Raw genomic sequence first — 18,955 nt, 5'->3', positions numbered from 1 at the left:
GATGAGGAACCCTTGACCCCCGGAAAAAGAAAAGGCAGTAAGGTGCTATGTAAAACAAGCCATCTCAATAGACCCAAAGACACTGGGTCGAGAACAAGATGGGATGACACCCTGTCCTCAATGCATGTTAGCCTAAGTGCTACAAGAGAACAAGGTAGCCACAGGGCTACAAAAGATGTTGGTGTCCGTCAGGGCACGAGAGATTATGGTGTCCTTCACAGCACAATAGATGACCAGGATTTGTTTAACTTAGATATGTCTGATGTCAATGAGAAGAGTTTTGATGAATTTGTCTGACACTGAGAAGGATCCAGACACGCAGGGCAGTTTGGATGATGATTTGCAGGGCACCTCCTCTTCTAAACCTATTAAAGTCTTTTTGGGCAATTAAATGTTTACCCCAGATTCCAGAAAATATTCTTGCAGTTCCGAGTAGTGGCCACTTACATACGTGGTGAGATTTATTAAGCAGTGGGTCAGGACACCCCTTGAGAAGCAGCAAAGGAATCTAATGAGGGCTGAATGCCCAAGACCAGTAATTGACGACAAAGCTTGTCCAACACCAAACTTGGATCCAGAACTTAATACGTTCCTATTTAAATATGTTAAGGATCCAAGGAAGGGCCTAGAATGGTGTCTCAAGTTAGTTAAGGACCACCTTCTAGACTTTATGGGTCCTTTGGCCCGAACTCTGGATATGGCAGAGGAAGCACATTTGAATGAATGGGTCAGGTCTAGATCTGCTCAGAGGCTGGAGCCTGAGGGCAGTTTGTATGCTGGAGAATGTCAATGCAGCCCTCATAACTGAAAAGAAGCCATCCTTCTGAGGATAATCCCCAAACTTGCAGAGTTGGCTAATAAGGAAGCAAAATGTGACCATGGAAGTCTCCTTTGTGGGCAGGAATTTATTAAATTGAGCAAGTGTGTGTTCACCTTCACCAAGTTAAGCAAAGCTCAGAATAATTTAAGACGCCTGTTTGGGGCACATGATTTGAGAAGGCCAACAGGAGGTAACTGGTTGCTGGCCGAGGTCTCAACAGGTCCCAATTGTATACCCAGAGCCAGTACACTCAAGGTTCCAGGGGCTACACAAGAGGCTTCCAGAACCCACCAAGATTTTACCTCCAATGGAGAAGATTGGGGTTTAAAGGAAGAAAGCCAAAATCACATGGATCAATAGCTGAAAGTAGGTGGAACTTTTTGCACTGGTTCTTCCCCAGTAAAGGTTGCCAAGAGACTGAAAATGTTCATCCACAGATGCAGACTTATAAAAAACGACCCTGGGCTCTAGAAACCGAATCAGGCTTCACCATAGATTTCTGGAAAGCTCCTTTTCAGACATCTCAGCCCCGAGAAATTGTCTTCGACAAAGAGAATGGACCTAGTAGATGGAGGTTTCTCAAATGTTGTAAAAGGGTACAATAGAGGAAGTAGCAGATTCACACAATGGTTTTCTGAGCATAAATATTTTTGGTAAAATATAAAGACAAGGAATGGTGCCAAGTTATAGACTTAAGAGAACTAAACAAGTACTTGGTTTACCATCACTTCAAGAAGGAAGGGATCCATCTGCTATGAGATGTTTTGCAGGAAAAGGATTGGCTAGTGAAACTAGACCTAAGGGGCACATATTTCACGATTCCTATGGAAGTAAATTCACAGAAGTACCTCTGCTTCATATGCAGGGGAGTGCTGTACAGTTATGTTGTCTTCCCTTTGGTCTTCCCTCTGAGCGGTGGTGTTTTACCAAGGTCTTAAGACCTGCGGTAGCCATTATAAGGGAGAGAGGTATTAGACTGATAATTTATTTGGATGACATTCTGTTGATGAGTCAGGTTAAGACCGATTTTTTTGATCAATTACATTTAACAAGGGAACTCTTGGACAGCTTGGGATTCATTATCAATGTATAAAAGTCAGTTCTGGCTCCAGGTCAGTCACCAGAATTTCAGGTTTTTCAGGTAGACACACTGCAAGCTCAACTGCTTTTACCTCAGAAAAAGAGAGTAAGGAAGGAGGTGAGACATTCTAGGAGGAGAGATTAGCCTTGCTACATCCTTGGTAGTCACAATCAGTCTTCTGTCCTCCTTGCTTCAGGTTATTTCGCCAGGCCCCCTACATTACAACAGTTCTCCAGAGACTGAAGACATTTGGCTTACACAAGGGACTTTCGTAGAGTTATCCCCGGGGTTCATTTGGATTTCAAATGGTGGTTGAAAAAATCAAGGGTGTTGGAACGGGAAAGCAATTTTTAGGGATGTGCCAGAGCTTACCTTAAAGAGAGATGCCACTCCTTTTGGCTGGTGGGTGGTGGGTGATGGGGGGGGGGGGGGGATATGAACAATTTAGAAACAGGAGGGCGTTGGTCAAGTATAGAGAGTGCCTTTCACAAACTGTTTGGAGGTCTGAATGGTCTATGGAGATCCAAAGCTCACTTGGCTAACAGGGCAGTCCTGATTTGCATGGACAACATATCAGCAGTCTCCTATATCAATCATCTACAGGGTCGAGGTCAGGGCAGTTAGTGGAATTGGTGAGAGAAACTTGGTATTTCTGTTGGGAACACAGGATTATCTTGGCAGTAACCCCTATTCTGGGCAAACTGAGGGCCAACTGGAAGTCTAGTCACTTCAGGCAAATCAGCAATTGAATCCAGAAATGTAGGAACTTTTTGTCTAACAGATTTGGATCTTTTTGCAAGCAGGCTCACATGACAGGTACCCAGATATTTGCCAGTAGATGCATTTGCCGAAGTTTTGAATTCACGCAAGGGCTATGCTTTTCCACAGTTCGCCATGATCCAGAGAGCACGCTGGCAAGTTCGGAAAGAGGAGTGCAGATTAGTGCTTATCACCCCATTTTGGAGTTCATAGGTTTGGTTTCCAGGAGTGATGGAGTTAGTGATACAGGAACCGCGTCTTATTCCAGTACATCAACGTTTGTTAATAGGCCCAGGTGGAGAAGAGCATCCTAGTGGCAGAAGGAAACCTGGACCTTCTTGTTTGGAGAATATATGGTGTTCTTCAGGATTTTCAGGCATTTCAGGAAAGGCTAAGGATATACTGGACAAGTCATGGGCTGCAGGAACTAGGAGAAGATGTAGGGGAGTTTGGTGCAAATGGTGTAGTTGGTGCATGGGAAGGAATCTGGATCCCGTGGAAGCTCCTGAGCGTGTTTTAGCAAACTATTTATCTGAACTGTTTCCGTCAGGGTTATCTTATAGGACAATTGTCGTAGACCGGGTGTTTCAGTCGGTCAAGCCCTATTAGGTGACACCACGACTAGGAATAGCCCAATAATTTATAGGATTATGAAGTGTATTGAAAAAGACCCCCTACAACTTGTTATTCTTCCCTTTGGGACGTTAATTTAGTTTTCAAACTTTGACTCTTGGCAAAATAATTGTTACTTTTCTTAGAGACAAATTCTCAGGAATTGGCAACTCTTCTCTGTTTAATATCATTCAGAAAGGTTTCGGATACTGAAGTGTTGGAAGTTTGTGACAGGATTTATTCATCAGATGGCGTTCATTTTGACATTTGGAAAAAGGACAAAGAACAGGTCTACTTATGTATTTTTATACTTTATTCTATGCGTGGCGAGTTGCATGAAAGAGTATGAGCAGAAAATGCTGGAATTTAGACATCATGGTGAAGACCAGCTTTTAATATTTTATGTGAAACCACACAAGGCAGTTTCTACAGCCACTACAGCCAGGTGGATCAGAGCAGTAACAGCTGCATGTTGGGACAGCAATAAAGGATTTATGCATAAGTATATCTAGATTCTCCTTTGTCTTTAATTAAATCAATCTTGTCTCTGCATTTTAATTGGAGAATTGTCGTTCTTTGCTGTATATTCAAACCTATTCAAGAGGGGTTACCGTACTAGTTGATACACTCAGCGCTTCAGACCCATCCATGTAATGGCTGATCGAGGGGCATCATATAATCATCTAGGGTATCTTACAACATGAGCATCTCATTGTTGACATTTCTTATGGGCTCAACCATGATGACTCAAATTTCTACTGCACGGTTATGGCACGTTGTGCCTGCCTTCAGTCTAGCACCATACAATGGAGGTTGGGGGCGGAGGGACTTTAACTTAACGTTACACAATACTCTGAACAGCACAAACACTTGATCTCGCCAGCATGCGCTTGCACACCGTACACTGTTAGATACAATGCAGAATCAAGAATTAGTGGACATATGGAGAGCCTCTCCAACTATGGTACTCTAATAGACAAAAATCAAACAGATACTGATAAGAGGATCAAATTACCCATAACGATGTCAGGCTGTGTTCCCCTCAAAAATTGTGATATTTCCACAACTCCTATATTTGTTCCAGAATATCCCAATCCAGATGGCCTGTGGATTTTTTTAACTTGCTGCAATCCTCTTTAATCAAACTCACTTGGATGGGAAAGCAACCACGAATTCCTGGGAGGTTATTGCGGAGGCCGTACAAGCAGGGTGGCTCTGATGTAGCATATTTAGAGTTGAACTACTACGTTGCAGAAGCACAGTTTGCCACACACTGGTTTTACAGCTCGACAGGTACTGCACCGGGACTTGGAACTGGGCCAGGCAGTCCCACATAAGCTAACTAATGTCATCAAGAAGACCCCTATAAGGCAGAGATTTGACATACAGGTAGTGGACTGCACAATATGGACTTGGGCGCGCCTGGCCTGGGTCTCAGGTGCAGACAGCATGTCCTCCTCATGTATTAAACTGATACACCTCTCCCAAATTAGCTCTTTCTAGTAAACCTTGAGTAATTCACCATTCACTGGACACAGCCCCTCATGATGGGAACCTTCTATGACATGGGAAGTCTTCTCCTCCCCCCAAATGAATATTTAAAAGAGGGTTACTCTACTCCACTGGCAATATTCAAGTGTATCAGCTTCTGGGAGGCGATGAAGGTGTTCCCTACCTATCCTTAGGAACCGGCAGATGGGAAACTGCTGAGTTTTTCTGTCATTGGCTCAGTGAATGTCAAAACAATTAATGTGATGTATATCACATCATTAAGAGACATGCTCAGAGTAGACCACCAGTCTCGATAGTACTGGGAGGTGGATTTAGGCATCCAACTAACAGATGCACAATGGGAATAGTGATGTCACTACACGGGGGGCCTCTATGAAAGAAGATTGCTGCACTATACTTTGCTCCACAAAGTCTGTTATACTCCATTTAAACTACACAGATATGGGGTGAGAGCCAGCAATACATGTGGGAGATACAATGACAGCAGCAGACTTTATACATTTGGCATGGAACTGTGCAGTTACTGGTTCCAGTTGTTCCACGTACCTAGCAACATTGTGGGCCGGACACTCCAGCCAGGGGGCTTCATGGCGCTTCTGGGCTACGTTAAAGGAATACTCAAACACTGCAGAAAGCTTGTTGGCCTGGCCATGCTGCCAGGGAAAAGATGTGTGGCTTTGTCATGGGGAAGGGGACTGCAGCCTACTGTTGATAATTGGCTCACAGATCTAGCATCATGTACTGAAAATTCAGAAACGTGTTTTACGCTGCTGTCCAGGGACTCAAAAGCCAGTGATATTTGAGGTTCACTGAGAACTACGTTGCTGGTAGAAAACAGGAGATGACCGATGTACAAGGTCTGCATGAAACTAACAAAAAAACATTTAACTACCTGCGAACTGAAAGGGGCTCAAGCTACAAGTTGATTATTGGATTGAGGGACGCATGGGAATGTGCTTGGAGAACACTGATCATCTCTTAATAGTAGATGTACAGCCAGGTGGACATTTTATTTATTTATTTTTTGTTGTATACGCTGGAACTGCAGAGGTCATTGCACTTCTTTCTTTGTTGTACCACTCAAAGCTAAAATAAAGCACTAAGAAAAGAAAAAAAAAGTCAGGGGTCCTGCAAACCCTCAGTATACAACACACTTGGGATATGAAGCAGGCTAAGGACTTTTAGGGAATTCCCCATCTTATGAGCTGCTCCTTCTTAAAGCCTTCACCAGTAACATTGTATATTTGCCTAGTGTCTGTTTGCCAAGCAACATCTTTAAGCTCAAAATGAGCTTCTTTTTGTCGTCCATGCAGAGCTGGAAAAGAGAAAAGCATGTTTTTCAATTTTCCGATAAAGTGCTTACCAGAGATGAAACTGGCCAAGGCATTTTACCATTCCACCCACAGTACTCATTATAGCTTTGAAATGGTACAGAACTACCAAAGTCAATCCCAAATAAGTAAAGGCAGCTGGTCACATATTTCACTTTCATTAGAGCTCACCAGAGAAGATAGCTTTGTGTAGTCCAAGAGGGAGGCCAATACAAGTCAAAGCCATTTTGTGTTTGCCCTTGAATAACATTGGGTTCCAACAGTGGTGGTAGACCTGCAGTACAAGAATGTTGCTCTGCTATTGGTTGGTGAGGAAGCAGCATAAGTCTAAGTAATTCTCTTACTACACTACTTAAGTTCATATTTGGTGGTTTCTGGTCACGATGTTGAATTCAGACAGGGCATTCACCATGTGTTTCCCTTCTCACTGGCTTAATATGATGATCCTCATTATAGTGCAATATCAAGTTGCACCCAGAGGTTGGCAGCTGAACTGAGGCACCGTCTCTACTTACCTCTCAGTCTATCTCCTCTCTAATTCAGGATGCAGTCTTCTTTCTCATCCCTTGTTTAAGGTCCTAACACCTCCAGGGGAGGCAGCCACTGGCACTCTCCTTCCTCTGTACTGGTGAATACCAGATACAATGAAGCTGCATGTATCTATTCCAGAGAAAACAGGCTCAGACAGAACTGTCCAATTGAATTCAATGTTGCCTTAAAATTCTGGGTGGTGGGGAAAGTGAAGCAAGCATTTTCCTTTCAGTGTGCTACACCTCAGAGACCACAGGCTGCAGGTGGAACAGGTCACTCATAGGTTTTCTACTGCTTCCAGACAACTTATCTCAAGCAAAGTAACAGAGGATGCATGGTTCGGGACGGGTCTATGTTCCTGGCTGAGGGCGTGCAACCCTTGCCTCGCCATTGTGACAATATATTTTTTCAGGGGTTGTTCATGTCAGGCTGATCTGCTGTAGCTGGCTAGGATCAGGTCCAGTAAGCAGCAAAAATACACAATGAATTGATAAGAAAGGTTGGTTATTTAAGACCAGCCACGCAGAGTGTGGTGGCATGCATGGAGACAGCAGCACAGACCTAAATTAGGCCATATTTTGCTCACTACAACCTCAGGGGCTTAATATATACATGGGGTGGGGAGGGGAGGGGGGAGACGTAAAGTCCACTAGGCACCAGGGATTTTATTTTTTGGGTAGTGCAGGAGTAGGGCTACCACCCACCCACCTCCGCCTCATAATTGGGCACAGTCTTTCTGCCTACCCCTTTATGTTTTTTATGTTTTTTTAAATAAAGGGATGGGGGCCTGCACACCACCTTGGGCATGATTATGCCACCCCAACTAAAGGGGGCAACAGTCTTTCATCCCCCCCCAGACTAAAGCATCTCATCATAAAGGCAAGCAAGAGGACATTTGACTGTTGGGTTCTGATTTTACATATAGGTCAAAAGAGCATGGCTAACTCCCAATATTGTCCCACTTGCAATGGTAAGCGGATGCATTTTTGGGACTTGGGTACCCTGCCACCTAGAAAAACTTACCATTCCCAGACACTTCTGAAATCTAAACATCGGGGGGGGGGTGGGGGGGGGGGGGGTTTGAGTCCAGGGTGGTGTGCTTCAGAAGCATCCCACACTATTTTCTTACCCACAATGCCCTGCAAACGCACAACTTTGCCTGAAATCACATTTTCCCTACATTTATCTGAAGGAAACGTCTGGAATCCGCAGAAAATCACAAAATTCCTATCACCCAGCATTTCCTCATCTGAACAGATAAAAACTCTGCCCCGCGTATGTGGGTGTCCAAAGCAAGTCAGCCTAAAAAGTAGGCAACAAAACTGTCATTGTGGACCCTCTTTGGTTCCCCCTCAATTTCTACATGTTTTGGCGCTTTCTTGCCGCAGGCACTTGGCCCACCTACACAAGTGAGGTATCACTTTTATCAGGAGGCTGAGGGGAATGCTGGGTGGTATTAAATGTCTGCCATCACTGATCTCACACGGGAGTGTGAGGAAAATATATATTTTTTTAGCTAAATTTAAGGTTTACAGGGGATTTTGGGTAAGAAAACAAGAAGAGCCACACTCCCCTTGACTCCCCCAGGTGTCTAGTTTTCAGAAATGTCTGGGTTTAGTAGATTTCCCTATATGGCCGCCATTCCTGGGACCCAAAACACAAGTGTCCCACAGTTCATTTTGGGATATCTAATTTTGATGTACTCACAATACGTTTTGGGCCATTTCCAGTCACAGGCACTTTGCCCACCAACACAAATGAGGTAGCATTGTTATCGGGAGACCTGGTAGAATGCTTGTTGGTGGCAAATTAGTGTCTCCTCTCAGATTCCAGAACCTTGAGGATTTTTTTTTTTTTTTTTACAATTGAGGTTTGCAAGGGATTCTGGGTAACAGAACCTGGTAAGAGCCACACGAGTCACCCATCCTGGATTCCCCTGGGTGTCTAATCCAAGTCAACCTATGGGACACTGTGCAGGGGGCCCCTTCACAATGCTGAATCCAATCATTTATAGCAATCAAGTTTGCCTGGGGTGAATGTTGGCGGTCTGATGAACTGATCCAATGACGTTGCTCTAATCTTTTTAGAAATTTCACTTCAACCACTATTTGAAGACTAGACCCAGTGACTTTGGGTAGAAAATCAAAGCTAACTGAGGATGAACTTTACATTACCTAGGTACCAGGTGATCACACTAGGTTCTAAAGGTGAAAGTGGTGGGGATAAGCATCACTGTGCCAGCCTAAGATGACTAAAGGGTAGCAGAGGTGTCAAATAGTTTAGGGGCAGAGAGGCTGAGGACTTAAAGGCAGGGAATTAACGACAGAGATGTAGCAAAAATAGAAGTCTCCATCAGTGTGTCATTTCTATTCAGTGTATATAAATATACACATCCTCCAATCTTTGGGGCCTATAGCTGTGCTGTATCATCTTGTATCATTTATGTAACTCTTTTTTGAGACATCAAAGAGCAGTGCAAGCCACCAACTGGGGAGGGTCCAATCTTCCAGTGCATGGAAGACGAAAGGTGTCATCTTAACTGAAGAGTTTTCACGATATGCATGAATACCCAGATATTGTATAAACGTATCGTAGCTTTCAGTAGAAGCAGGCTATGCATGAAGCGGTTCACAAGAAGTAGCGGAAAAGACAGCTTCACAGGAAACCTGTATAAACCAGTGTCACTTGCAGTCAGAGGTGTTGCACAGTAGTAGGTATCTTCATTAAGCGTCAATCCCACTGTTATCACGCGTAGTGCTGTTCTCCAGCACTGTAGTGCCACCCGAGTACTTGTGGGTGTCATCTGGGAGATCGAGCCCTATATAACTGACCCAAAAGTTCATCAGACCCCAGTAGATGGGGTTCCAGCCGACAGAATTGTTTGCTTCATGTTTCAGCATGCATTTCCAACTGCTGCCTAGCTTTGAAGCCAGAAATAATGTGTATGACTGAGATGAGTCTAGGTCTGAAGTACTACAATGTACAAAAGAAGTGAAATTCATGTTTACAGACCCTTGTGTAAGGGTGCAATACCCAGAGTTCAACTGTACGTTGTCTATGCGCTTGCAATCTTGTACAAACAAGTATAGCTTGTACTGGTCAAAAGAACACTGAATAAATGAATGCGATAGAAAGACAACCAGATTTTGATAGCTACTGCAAGCCATATATATTTTAAAAATCTCAGTGTGTGTGCTGACATTAGTGTTAACCTCTTACTTTTGGGGGTCCAGGGTATGGACCAGAAAACACTTGCCTTTCCACCTAGTATATTTATACCCAGATCAACAGATGTTTTAATATGTATTTACGTGTACTGGTAGCAGTAGCTCAGGTGCCAATCAGCATTGGTTATTCTGCCGGCATTTAAAGGAAATTCTTGTTATCCACGCTGATGGCAAATGCTAAAAAGCACTGCTAACAGTGTGGAACGTAGAGTGACCCCAAAGTCTGTCCTTCTCTGATGGGCTATCAACCTCTCCGATTAGAACTATTACCTGACTTTTCAGCAGAGGTTCAAATTACAAAATGGCCCATTCCCAACACACTTGTGCAACCCCACAGATATTGCACTCTTGGTCTGATGTGGCCTTCTGAATGCTACTCAAGGTCCCCCAATCACTTGATTTACATTGCAAGCAAATGAGCAAATTTAGGCGATTTTAGTCTTGCACATGAAAAACAGTAAAAGAAAGCACCACAGCACCCCACGACAAACATTGTGTGCTGCATAGTTGTTCAATAAGGTAAAAGCATGTCGGATCTAATTTGGAAACTGGATTTTAATTCATCACTGTTAACACACAATACTGACAACATATTTTGCGGGTCATTTTCTTGAAAGCTATTAACATTTGTTTTTCATTGTTCAATACAGATTTTGCTGTGGATCAAGAAAATTGTGATGAAAACGTTAAAAGAAATTCCCATCTACCTAAAAGTGCAAGAGACTAGGTTCAATGGTCAAACTTTTGAGGGAAAGGTATGGAAAGCAGGATACTAATCATTGTTTAGTAACAAAGATTATAAATTAGTTCAAACTGATTTACTAATCAGAAGACAAAAGGTGTTAAGTAAATGCCCCACTTACTCTGTCAGCAGCCAAACACTTTGTACTTCTCCATCCTCTGTAGGCATAACAATGACACGGATCTCATTTACCGCTTGCTCAATAGTTCCCGGCTAAAAGCAAAATGAAAATACAAAAGTAGCATGAAATTTATAAGAAACGCACATTTCTAGGCCAGAGACCCAAAGGAGGCCCAGAAAACATCAACACTGTTAAAATAAGTAACTTTCCTAGCACCATCTAACAATATATCCATGTTAAGAGCTATTCTTCACGGCTACCCTTCAGATTAAAAAAAAAAAAAAAAAAAAACACACCTCAACAACAAAAAAAACATATCATTAACTGAACTGCAAATATTCATAATGAGCTCAGGAAAAAAACAAAAAAAACAAAAAAACAAAAAAACAAAGATCAAACCCTGTCCTGCTGCATTAAAGCAACTACCTAGGCACAATAAACATTAAGTGCCTATAAGACATACTTAAATAGTACTGCAACTTTCTCCCAGATTTAAAAATATGGGATTAGGTACCTATCGGTTTCTAAACTTGGCAGTCTACATCACAGGAAATAACTTAAGTTAAAATGGCACTAATTTAATCACCACAAGCGAGACTATTCATATACCCAACCGCTTTTCCTAACATTAACAGGGTACTACAAATGCATGGATTAGCCAATGTTGGGGCAAAGAAGTATTCAACTATATTATTTGCATTACTTTACAATATTAACACCCATAATATTAAAAACGCAAACTATTCCAGCGCACGTTCATATAGGCATGTTTAACATGAAACACAAGTGGAGCGATTTTGTTATAAATCCTTTTCTGGCAACATTCAGACGCCTACACTAACTGAAGCACCACAGTACAAGGCTTCTGTGTAGACACCTACCCGTAAAGAAGCCATTACATGGATTCCTGCCACCTTCATCTCGCTCTCCGACAAAAACACATCCCGGGAAATGCACACCCCCTCTCCAAATAAGGAGTCTTACCTAGCGCTCTTCCAGCACTTCGCATAAACACAGATGTCACCGTGTTACGTCAAATACTGGGCCAAACCTAGTAGCTCTTTGCCAAATCCCCTCCCATGCATAATTGGCTTGTCAATCTTTCCACTACTAAACAGTTTTATGAATCAACAAAACTAGATAAACTGGCTATTGTCCTGCCCACAATCACAGCATCATTCCGTGTCCCTCAACAACAATAATCCCAACCAGTCTTTAAACACCAGTGCCCCCAATTACACATACTTCAATACTGCTGTGCCATGAAACCAGGAGACACACATTTAAGAAAGGTGTCACCGACTGACAAGCAGAGCACCATGCAAGCTCACCCCCATAGGAATGCTGCTAGAGTGGAGTAAAACACGATTCAAGGCTATTGTGGTGATCAAAACGAATGATTAGTAATGGGAAAGGTTCTAAAATGTATTTAAATACCTTTACATTTCTTAAAACACTTCAAATTCGTATTCATGCACACATGCAAAGATATTCAAAAGCATTAGAAATATTTATATAACTGAGGTATGAAACGGAAAAACAAAACTTAGAATAGACTTTCTTTTATAAAATACTGTGGTCAAAGAAGCAGTGCCCCTGGAAAAACATACCTAGAAGAATAAGGTCTAAATACAAGGCCACTGACACTCTACAATACACGCACCAAACAATTTGCTCATGTTCTGCCTATATCAGTTAAAGGAATGGGTTCAGAGTGGAGCAAGGTGACCTAGGGACAGAGTTAAAGAGCAACATGTGATGTGCAACTGAACCCCAGCGTCCCTGCTTGATAAAGCAACTTAAGTCATGTCAATGTCCCCAAAGCACAAGCGTGCAATTTGTAATCCTGAGCAAATCACGCTGTCACTCATATAGGAAGTGCCTATGTCAAATGTATTTTAAAAGTTCGTGATAAAGCGAAAAATTAGTAGACCTGGCATTTTGTGCCTGTAAAAGCTGCTACAACAATATTATGTACAAGGACACAGTGACTGTTTTGCAGTGGCCTGGCTCCTGTTGTCGTTTTATTTCAATAGGTCTAACGTGTGTATTTTAATTTCCATTGAATGCGAGTAAAAGCAGACCAAAAGAATTACTACAACACAGACTGTAAAAAAATAAAAAAAAATGGTAAGGATGAGGGACGGAATTCAACCACCAATTGATCCGAAAGATTTTGGAGTTCTTCTCGATTCACCAACTTAATTTCCTCAGCCTGTTGTACCACACCCACACAAACATGTCCAGTGCCCCAGACAGCAAACACTGTCTAATGTGTCAAAAATAATATAAACGTGGCACAGAAGGTGAAATCTGTACATTTCAGCTTGTGTCGGTATTTGAGTGAGTTGCTGAGCACGTGTGCAAGAGGGTCACCTTGGTAGGTGCTGAATCCCTGCATTACTCGAAAGGTGTCCCATCTTTGAAAAATTTAGCACTCATGACAGAATGGTGACTTTGCCTAACATAATAGTGCTACGCCCTTCACACGTTGTGGCATTCTCAATATAGCTTTGGATATTCCCGATAATGTTACCAGTTATGTTTTGGCCATTCCTAACTTAGTTAGGACTATTCCTGGCATAATGGTAAACATGGCTAAATGTCAGACATGCCAAACTATGGGCATTCTTGACATACTGATTGCCATGAAGAAATGGGGCACATTCCTTACAAAGTATGAATCTTATTTAGTGGTGGCCATCCCAGCACATTGATTCCAAGCCTTGTCATATTATGGGCCGTCTTGTCTTAATAGTGCCAATTCTGGACACACTGATGCCCATTGTTGGCATAAGGCAGATGTAACTGTGCTAGAGAGTACTAGATGGAGACGCACCATGCTAAAAAAAAAGCCTGTTGGGAAGCAGCATTCCTCGTGAGCCTCCAGATAAGGAGAAGCCTATGAGTTGTACAAAGTGAGAGTCCGATGAGCTTGAATGACATTAAACTGATAGGTAATCTGGAGTCCAAGCAATGCCTTGGTAAAGAGGAAGGCTGCTTTACAGAAACGTACTGTTGTGCCAATTCATTAGCAGGTAATTCAACACAAGGTATACACACAGGGATCATTTCTATACTCTGCCTGCTTATTTCTGTTTTAAGCATTGCATGCAGGGGCTTTAATGACTAAAATACTTTGAGCAATGTTTACTACTGCTAACAGCATGGGTCGGAGATAGACATATTAGGAAAAGGGAGGGTCCCATTATCTGCTTCAGGCCAATGACGTTAAATGAAAAGTTACGCAATGCTTAATACATAAGCACACTTCGAAAGTGCATGCGGCACACATAAGCAGGCCCAGTTTGGGAGCCGAAAGAAAACAGGGCTGGACACTAAAAGTGCCCCTCATCCCATTTCGAATTGGAGCTAAAACAAAGTGATCCACACTTGCATGTCCAGGCAGTTTTTATATTGTAAATTTACAATCTGCGTATGCGCGTTGCAAGATAAGGCCGACTTCATAAATGTGTTCTTGTTGCAAGCAATTGTTGTGGTAATACTAGAAGGGGCGGGGGTGAATCAAGCCGCAAACCATAGACAGGAACACAGACAGACACCGACCCACACACAGTGACCGGTTAGGCCTGCCCTACGGGCGCTGCCATGCTGCCCTATAGGCCAGGCCTTCCTAGCTCAGGCGGACAACTTGCCAGCCCTACCTAGACCTCGCTTCCCATTACTCGCGGTAAGCAATTCACCAATGGCCTGACAATTAACGTTTTACATTCTTTAGATCATCTGTCCCTCCAATCAGTGATCTTTAACTGTACAGAGTATTCAGTACTTCATTTAAGTGACGCCTCACCATTCGTAGTATGTCACGTCTAATGATAACTTAACACTTCAGAGAGCAAACATTTATATATACTTTTCCTTGGTCAGTTCTTTCACCTAAACTCACCCCTACGCCCCAAAACCCGCATCCCTTAAGTCGCTGCAGCACCACGACCGCAGCAAAAGTGTCGTCCCGTCGCGCTGTACCGGCTATCCTCTTCCCACTCGCTGTACGGTCTCTGAAAATGCTACTATCCACAGGTTCTGATGTCTTACAAGTCCCCTCTTCCTTCATAAGGGTGTCCTGTAAGTCTCCCCTCCCAAGGAGCCGCCGGGGACTGTTCATCAGTAAATCGTTCGCCCACAGCAGGACCGCTCTGGATTCCCCATCAGTGTCATGGCACGCCCACACCTAAGAAGCTCGTGTAGATCCAGCATATTATCTCAACTCTTCCATCTTATGATGCTTCTCTAAATTTCAGGCTGTTCGAAGCTTTCGCCCTTCCTATGCTAGTTCGTAAAGGTCCTTCTAATTCCATGTAGTAAAAGGCGCCCGTTTGCAGGTCATAATTCACATACCAGACCATCACCCTCCCACGCAGATCTTTCTATCACATAATAACCGAAGCATGATGTGGTTACCAGTCTCACTTGTTCCCTTCACTCAATATGCTCTACCACCCTCACCAAAAATCGCCCGGTTCCGTCGACCATGACCACCACCCCTGTCAGCCTCTGACCCCATCGAACCCCTCACCCTGAATACGAAGTAGTCCCGCACGCGAGCCTTCATGGTGGGATCGAGCACGGTGATTGGCCGCAGGGTCCGCAAAGAGCTCTGCGCGGAGGGTCCGGGAGGGGTGAAGGGCACCTCCACTCCCTCCTCGGCACCCAGCGCGGTGGGACTGGTGTCCGAATCTGCCGAGTCTTTCAACGCTAACATTGCGGACACAGCACAACCACCAACTGCACCGACCTGCGTCTCAGCGATTGTTTACTATTGTAACTTCCGGTCTCTAGCGCAAGCTCTTCAGGGCGGGTCAATACCGTGACGTTCTATGACGTACGTTCCAAACACTAGACCAAACACTACTAGACCTTGCCTTTCGGCCAGTTTGGGTGGCATGTGTCCCCGATGGAAACAGAAAACATGCCAAGCATGGGCGTGGGGCTATTGAAATTAGCTAAAAGAATACAACAACGTACGTTTATTACAATATTGATATTTTTGGTATGTTGAGGAACCACTACACTGTATTAAACAAGAAAGCAAATCATGGTATTTCGGAAAAAAGACCGCAATGAGCATGTACGTGCCAACTTTTTAAACCACATAAGGAGATTTTGAGAATAAATTAGTGGAGGGTGTATATTTTTCCGTTGACGTCTATTGTAGTAGAGGCAATATCAGACGGGGAAACAGGTAAAATTAAGCCATTTTTGGCTTTAAAAATTGGAAGTCTCCTGAGTCAGGCTTGTTTGCATAGGTGCCAACATTTTACAACTGACAAGTAGGAGACTTTTAAATAAAAATCGAGAGCATGTATTTTCCCCATTCACTTATATTCTCGCAGAGGCTATTTTAGGCGGGACATAACTAAAATAAAGCCGTTTGTTTCTTCAAAAATCAGGTGTCTTTTGCCTGAATAAGGTCTGTTGGCATGTATGAATAAGTGTTAAAGAGTTTCCAAAAACTTTACACATGCAATCCTTTGTTTGATAGCCCAGTGGGACATCGGATAGGGTGTTGAGTTGGGAGGGTGAAGGGTAAATGAAAAAATTGCAAGCTATAGTGATAAGAAATTTAAATTCTATTAAATACATGGAGGCGAGGATTTTGTTTCTCTGTCTTTTCTATAAATGTTACAACATCTAATCAAAACACAGTAAATTCAAAACTACACATCCCATGCCAACATTTTAGGGAGGAAAGAGGGAGATTTAAAAAAAAACATAATCAGAAGAATGTATTCTATTTCAGGACCGGAGGCTCTGATTATGCTATCTCCTTCTTTACTGATCCAAATACAGCAGCCAATTAAAACACAGAAAAAACATTAACTACATATCCCATGATGCTCAGTCTTGGTATCACATGTACCAATCACCTTCCGGGCCCTCTGTCCACAAAGGCTTTGACCCCAATGTCACTTCCTCTTTCTTTGCTGCTCCACAGCAGATAAGTGACTTTATATTTCTTCTACAGTACTTGTATATGTTTTCTTTGTGTACCAGTGAGTTTATATTGACAGTTTTAGCTACGCGATTTTGTGCTCTTTGGTCAAATGTGAGGAACGCCTTATGCATCCATAGTAATCAGCTCCGTGCTGATTTTTTCAGTTTTTTCAGCCCCGGTGGAACGGGAGCGGGAGCAATCTACACGTACTCGTGTAGTCCTTTTTTGATTTCTAGCACTCGCGCTTCGCACGCTTGTTCCGAGCCGATCTTGTCAGTTTCTTTTAATTGCCAGATCAGCTCGGTAGCAGATGCGCGTGGCTCAAGGGCTCCCTAACTTCTAATAATATATATCATATAGTGGCTCCCTGATGCCCAGTTTGTGAACAGAGAACTTGGGCTGTAAAATATTTGAGGCTCTGCCTAGAGTGCCTTTTATAGGCTGCTCCCTCCACATTTTATTGGGCTTTCACTGCCTGTCAGGGGTTTTTGCACTCCCCCTATTGATCCGTATATTAATTACTTTAATCCAGCAATCTGATGGCTCAGTGGAGCGAAAATGAAACAGGGTTCTACCCTGAGGAGCTGGATAATCAGCTTGAGGTGAACTTAGTGGAAGTAATCAAAAACCAACTAAAAGAGGGGTTTGGAAGAAGGGAGATTTGGATAGAAAAATCCTGGTCCTGTGTATAGAGCTCCCAATACATGTACAAAAACAAGGTATACACAGTTCCACAATGTAAGTATGATCAGGGAAACCACATTGGGTCCTGATCTAAGGAAAAGATCGTAAAGAAAAGAAAGAAAGCCAGGTCCCTAGAAAATTAATTATTTTGGAACAAGAGCCCTCACATTGATTTACACGTTGATCCACAGTGGGCATACTTCACCTATGTGTGGATTTGCACAGAGCACATTACTGTTGATATTGTGCATGTGAATAATGTGTTGTTCTTTTTGTTTATTTTTCTCATTTCAGGTCCCTGCATTGTACTAATATTCCTTACTATAGGTTACATTTACATATAGGATTAGGTAGTTTAGGTCCTGAAGAATCGCGTTAGATCCATAGGACATCAATAGCGAGAAACATGTTGACCTTCTGGTGAATCGTACAGGGGATCCTGTACGTACAATTCCTAACCTCAAATTGAGTGAGGAAGTGAATAATAATTTTTTTGGGGAGCGTAGACCTTGTTCTTTTCTCTCCCCGCTCTTTGGTTTTAATCATGACAGTGGTTGGATTATTTAATAAAATTTGCCTAACCTCTAGTTATTTTTAAATAGAATTTTTCCAATCCTATACCCTATTCTTTCTAAACCGGGCATATATCTCAAAAGATCTCCGGCAAAGAGCCCCCCTTGAGGGGCCCGTCAGGCATTGCAGCGCCGGCCTGACGTGGAGCAAAGCCCAAGGATGAAGCATGTCACATTTGGTGAGTGAGGGCTCTTGTTCCAAAATAATTAATTTTCTAGGGACCTGGCTTTCTTTCTTTTCTTTACGATCTTTTCCTTAGATCAGGACCCAATGTGGTTTCCCTGATCATACTCACATTGTGGAACTGTGTATACCTTGTTTTTGAACTTAGTGGAAGCCCTTGACAACAGGGTCCAACAATCTGTAAATGACGCCCTGGTAAGAGCTTTAGGACCCTATTCAGGGCAACTCTTTGACTATGCCAAGTCACAGGGTTGGCCTAATGAACAACAGCCACCTCTTAATGAGAAAAAATCGAAATGAAAATCCAAGACTAAAAACCCAGAGGGAAGCGAAACGACTGCTGGTGGATTGCATGCAAACGCATTTAATAAATTGCGTAAGAAACGCACGGCTGAGCACAACTTCAGTTCTAAAAAGGATGTAGTGAATTCCCTCTCCTCTACTGATTCTGACTCCACTTCCAGTGGCTCAGATGACCCAGATTCCCCGGGCCCCAGTAAAAAACCTAGAAAACAGGCATCCACTCCTAGAGTCCTGGATTTCGATCAGACAGAAATTATACACCCTGGGCCTCCAATTGGGTTCCATCCTTAGAAGTGGCGCAATATGTCCACGACAACATCAGGAGGCGCTTTGACAAAGAAGTCCGGTCACGCCTTAAAGCAGAATGTCCTAGACCGGATGTGGAAGAGAAGGTAACAGATACTCCTGACATTGACCCTACGATGGTCACCTTTATGAGAAAGTTTGGCAAAGACCCCAAGAAAGGTTTGGACAGATCTTGGCACATATGCCAGGATAAATTACTTGACATCACGGGTCC

At 43.0% G+C, this 18,955-nt stretch overlaps 1 protein-coding gene across 3 annotated transcripts in view; it reads right to left on the bottom strand.

Moving 5' to 3' along the window:
* TPRG1L (tumor protein p63 regulated 1 like) overlaps positions 1 to 15,537 on the bottom strand; it is a 63,996-nt gene extending 48,459 nt beyond the window's left edge. The window contains exons 1-2 of one of the 3 annotated variants that reach the window (XM_069239941.1): positions 15,274 to 15,537; positions 10,737 to 10,828 (exon numbers count right to left, since the gene is read on the bottom strand). In XM_069239941.1, the coding sequence (XP_069096042.1) occupies positions 10,737 to 10,828; positions 15,274 to 15,459 (278 nt within the window). In that variant the 5' untranslated portion in view covers positions 15,460 to 15,537. Of the gene's footprint in view, positions 1 to 10,736; positions 10,829 to 14,643 lie in introns of all 3 variants that reach the window. The other 2 variants (XM_069239942.1, XM_069239943.1) reach the window with 2 other exon arrangements.
* Positions 15,538 to 18,955: the final 3,418 nt, after the last annotated feature.

Source organism: Pleurodeles waltl, chromosome 6, assembly GCF_031143425.1.
Source record: "Pleurodeles waltl isolate 20211129_DDA chromosome 6, aPleWal1.hap1.20221129, whole genome shotgun sequence".
Taxonomy (NCBI): Eukaryota; Metazoa; Chordata; class Amphibia; order Caudata; family Salamandridae; genus Pleurodeles; species Pleurodeles waltl.
The sequence above is the reverse complement of the archived record's forward strand: the minus strand, read 5'-3'. Positions and strand labels throughout refer to the sequence as shown.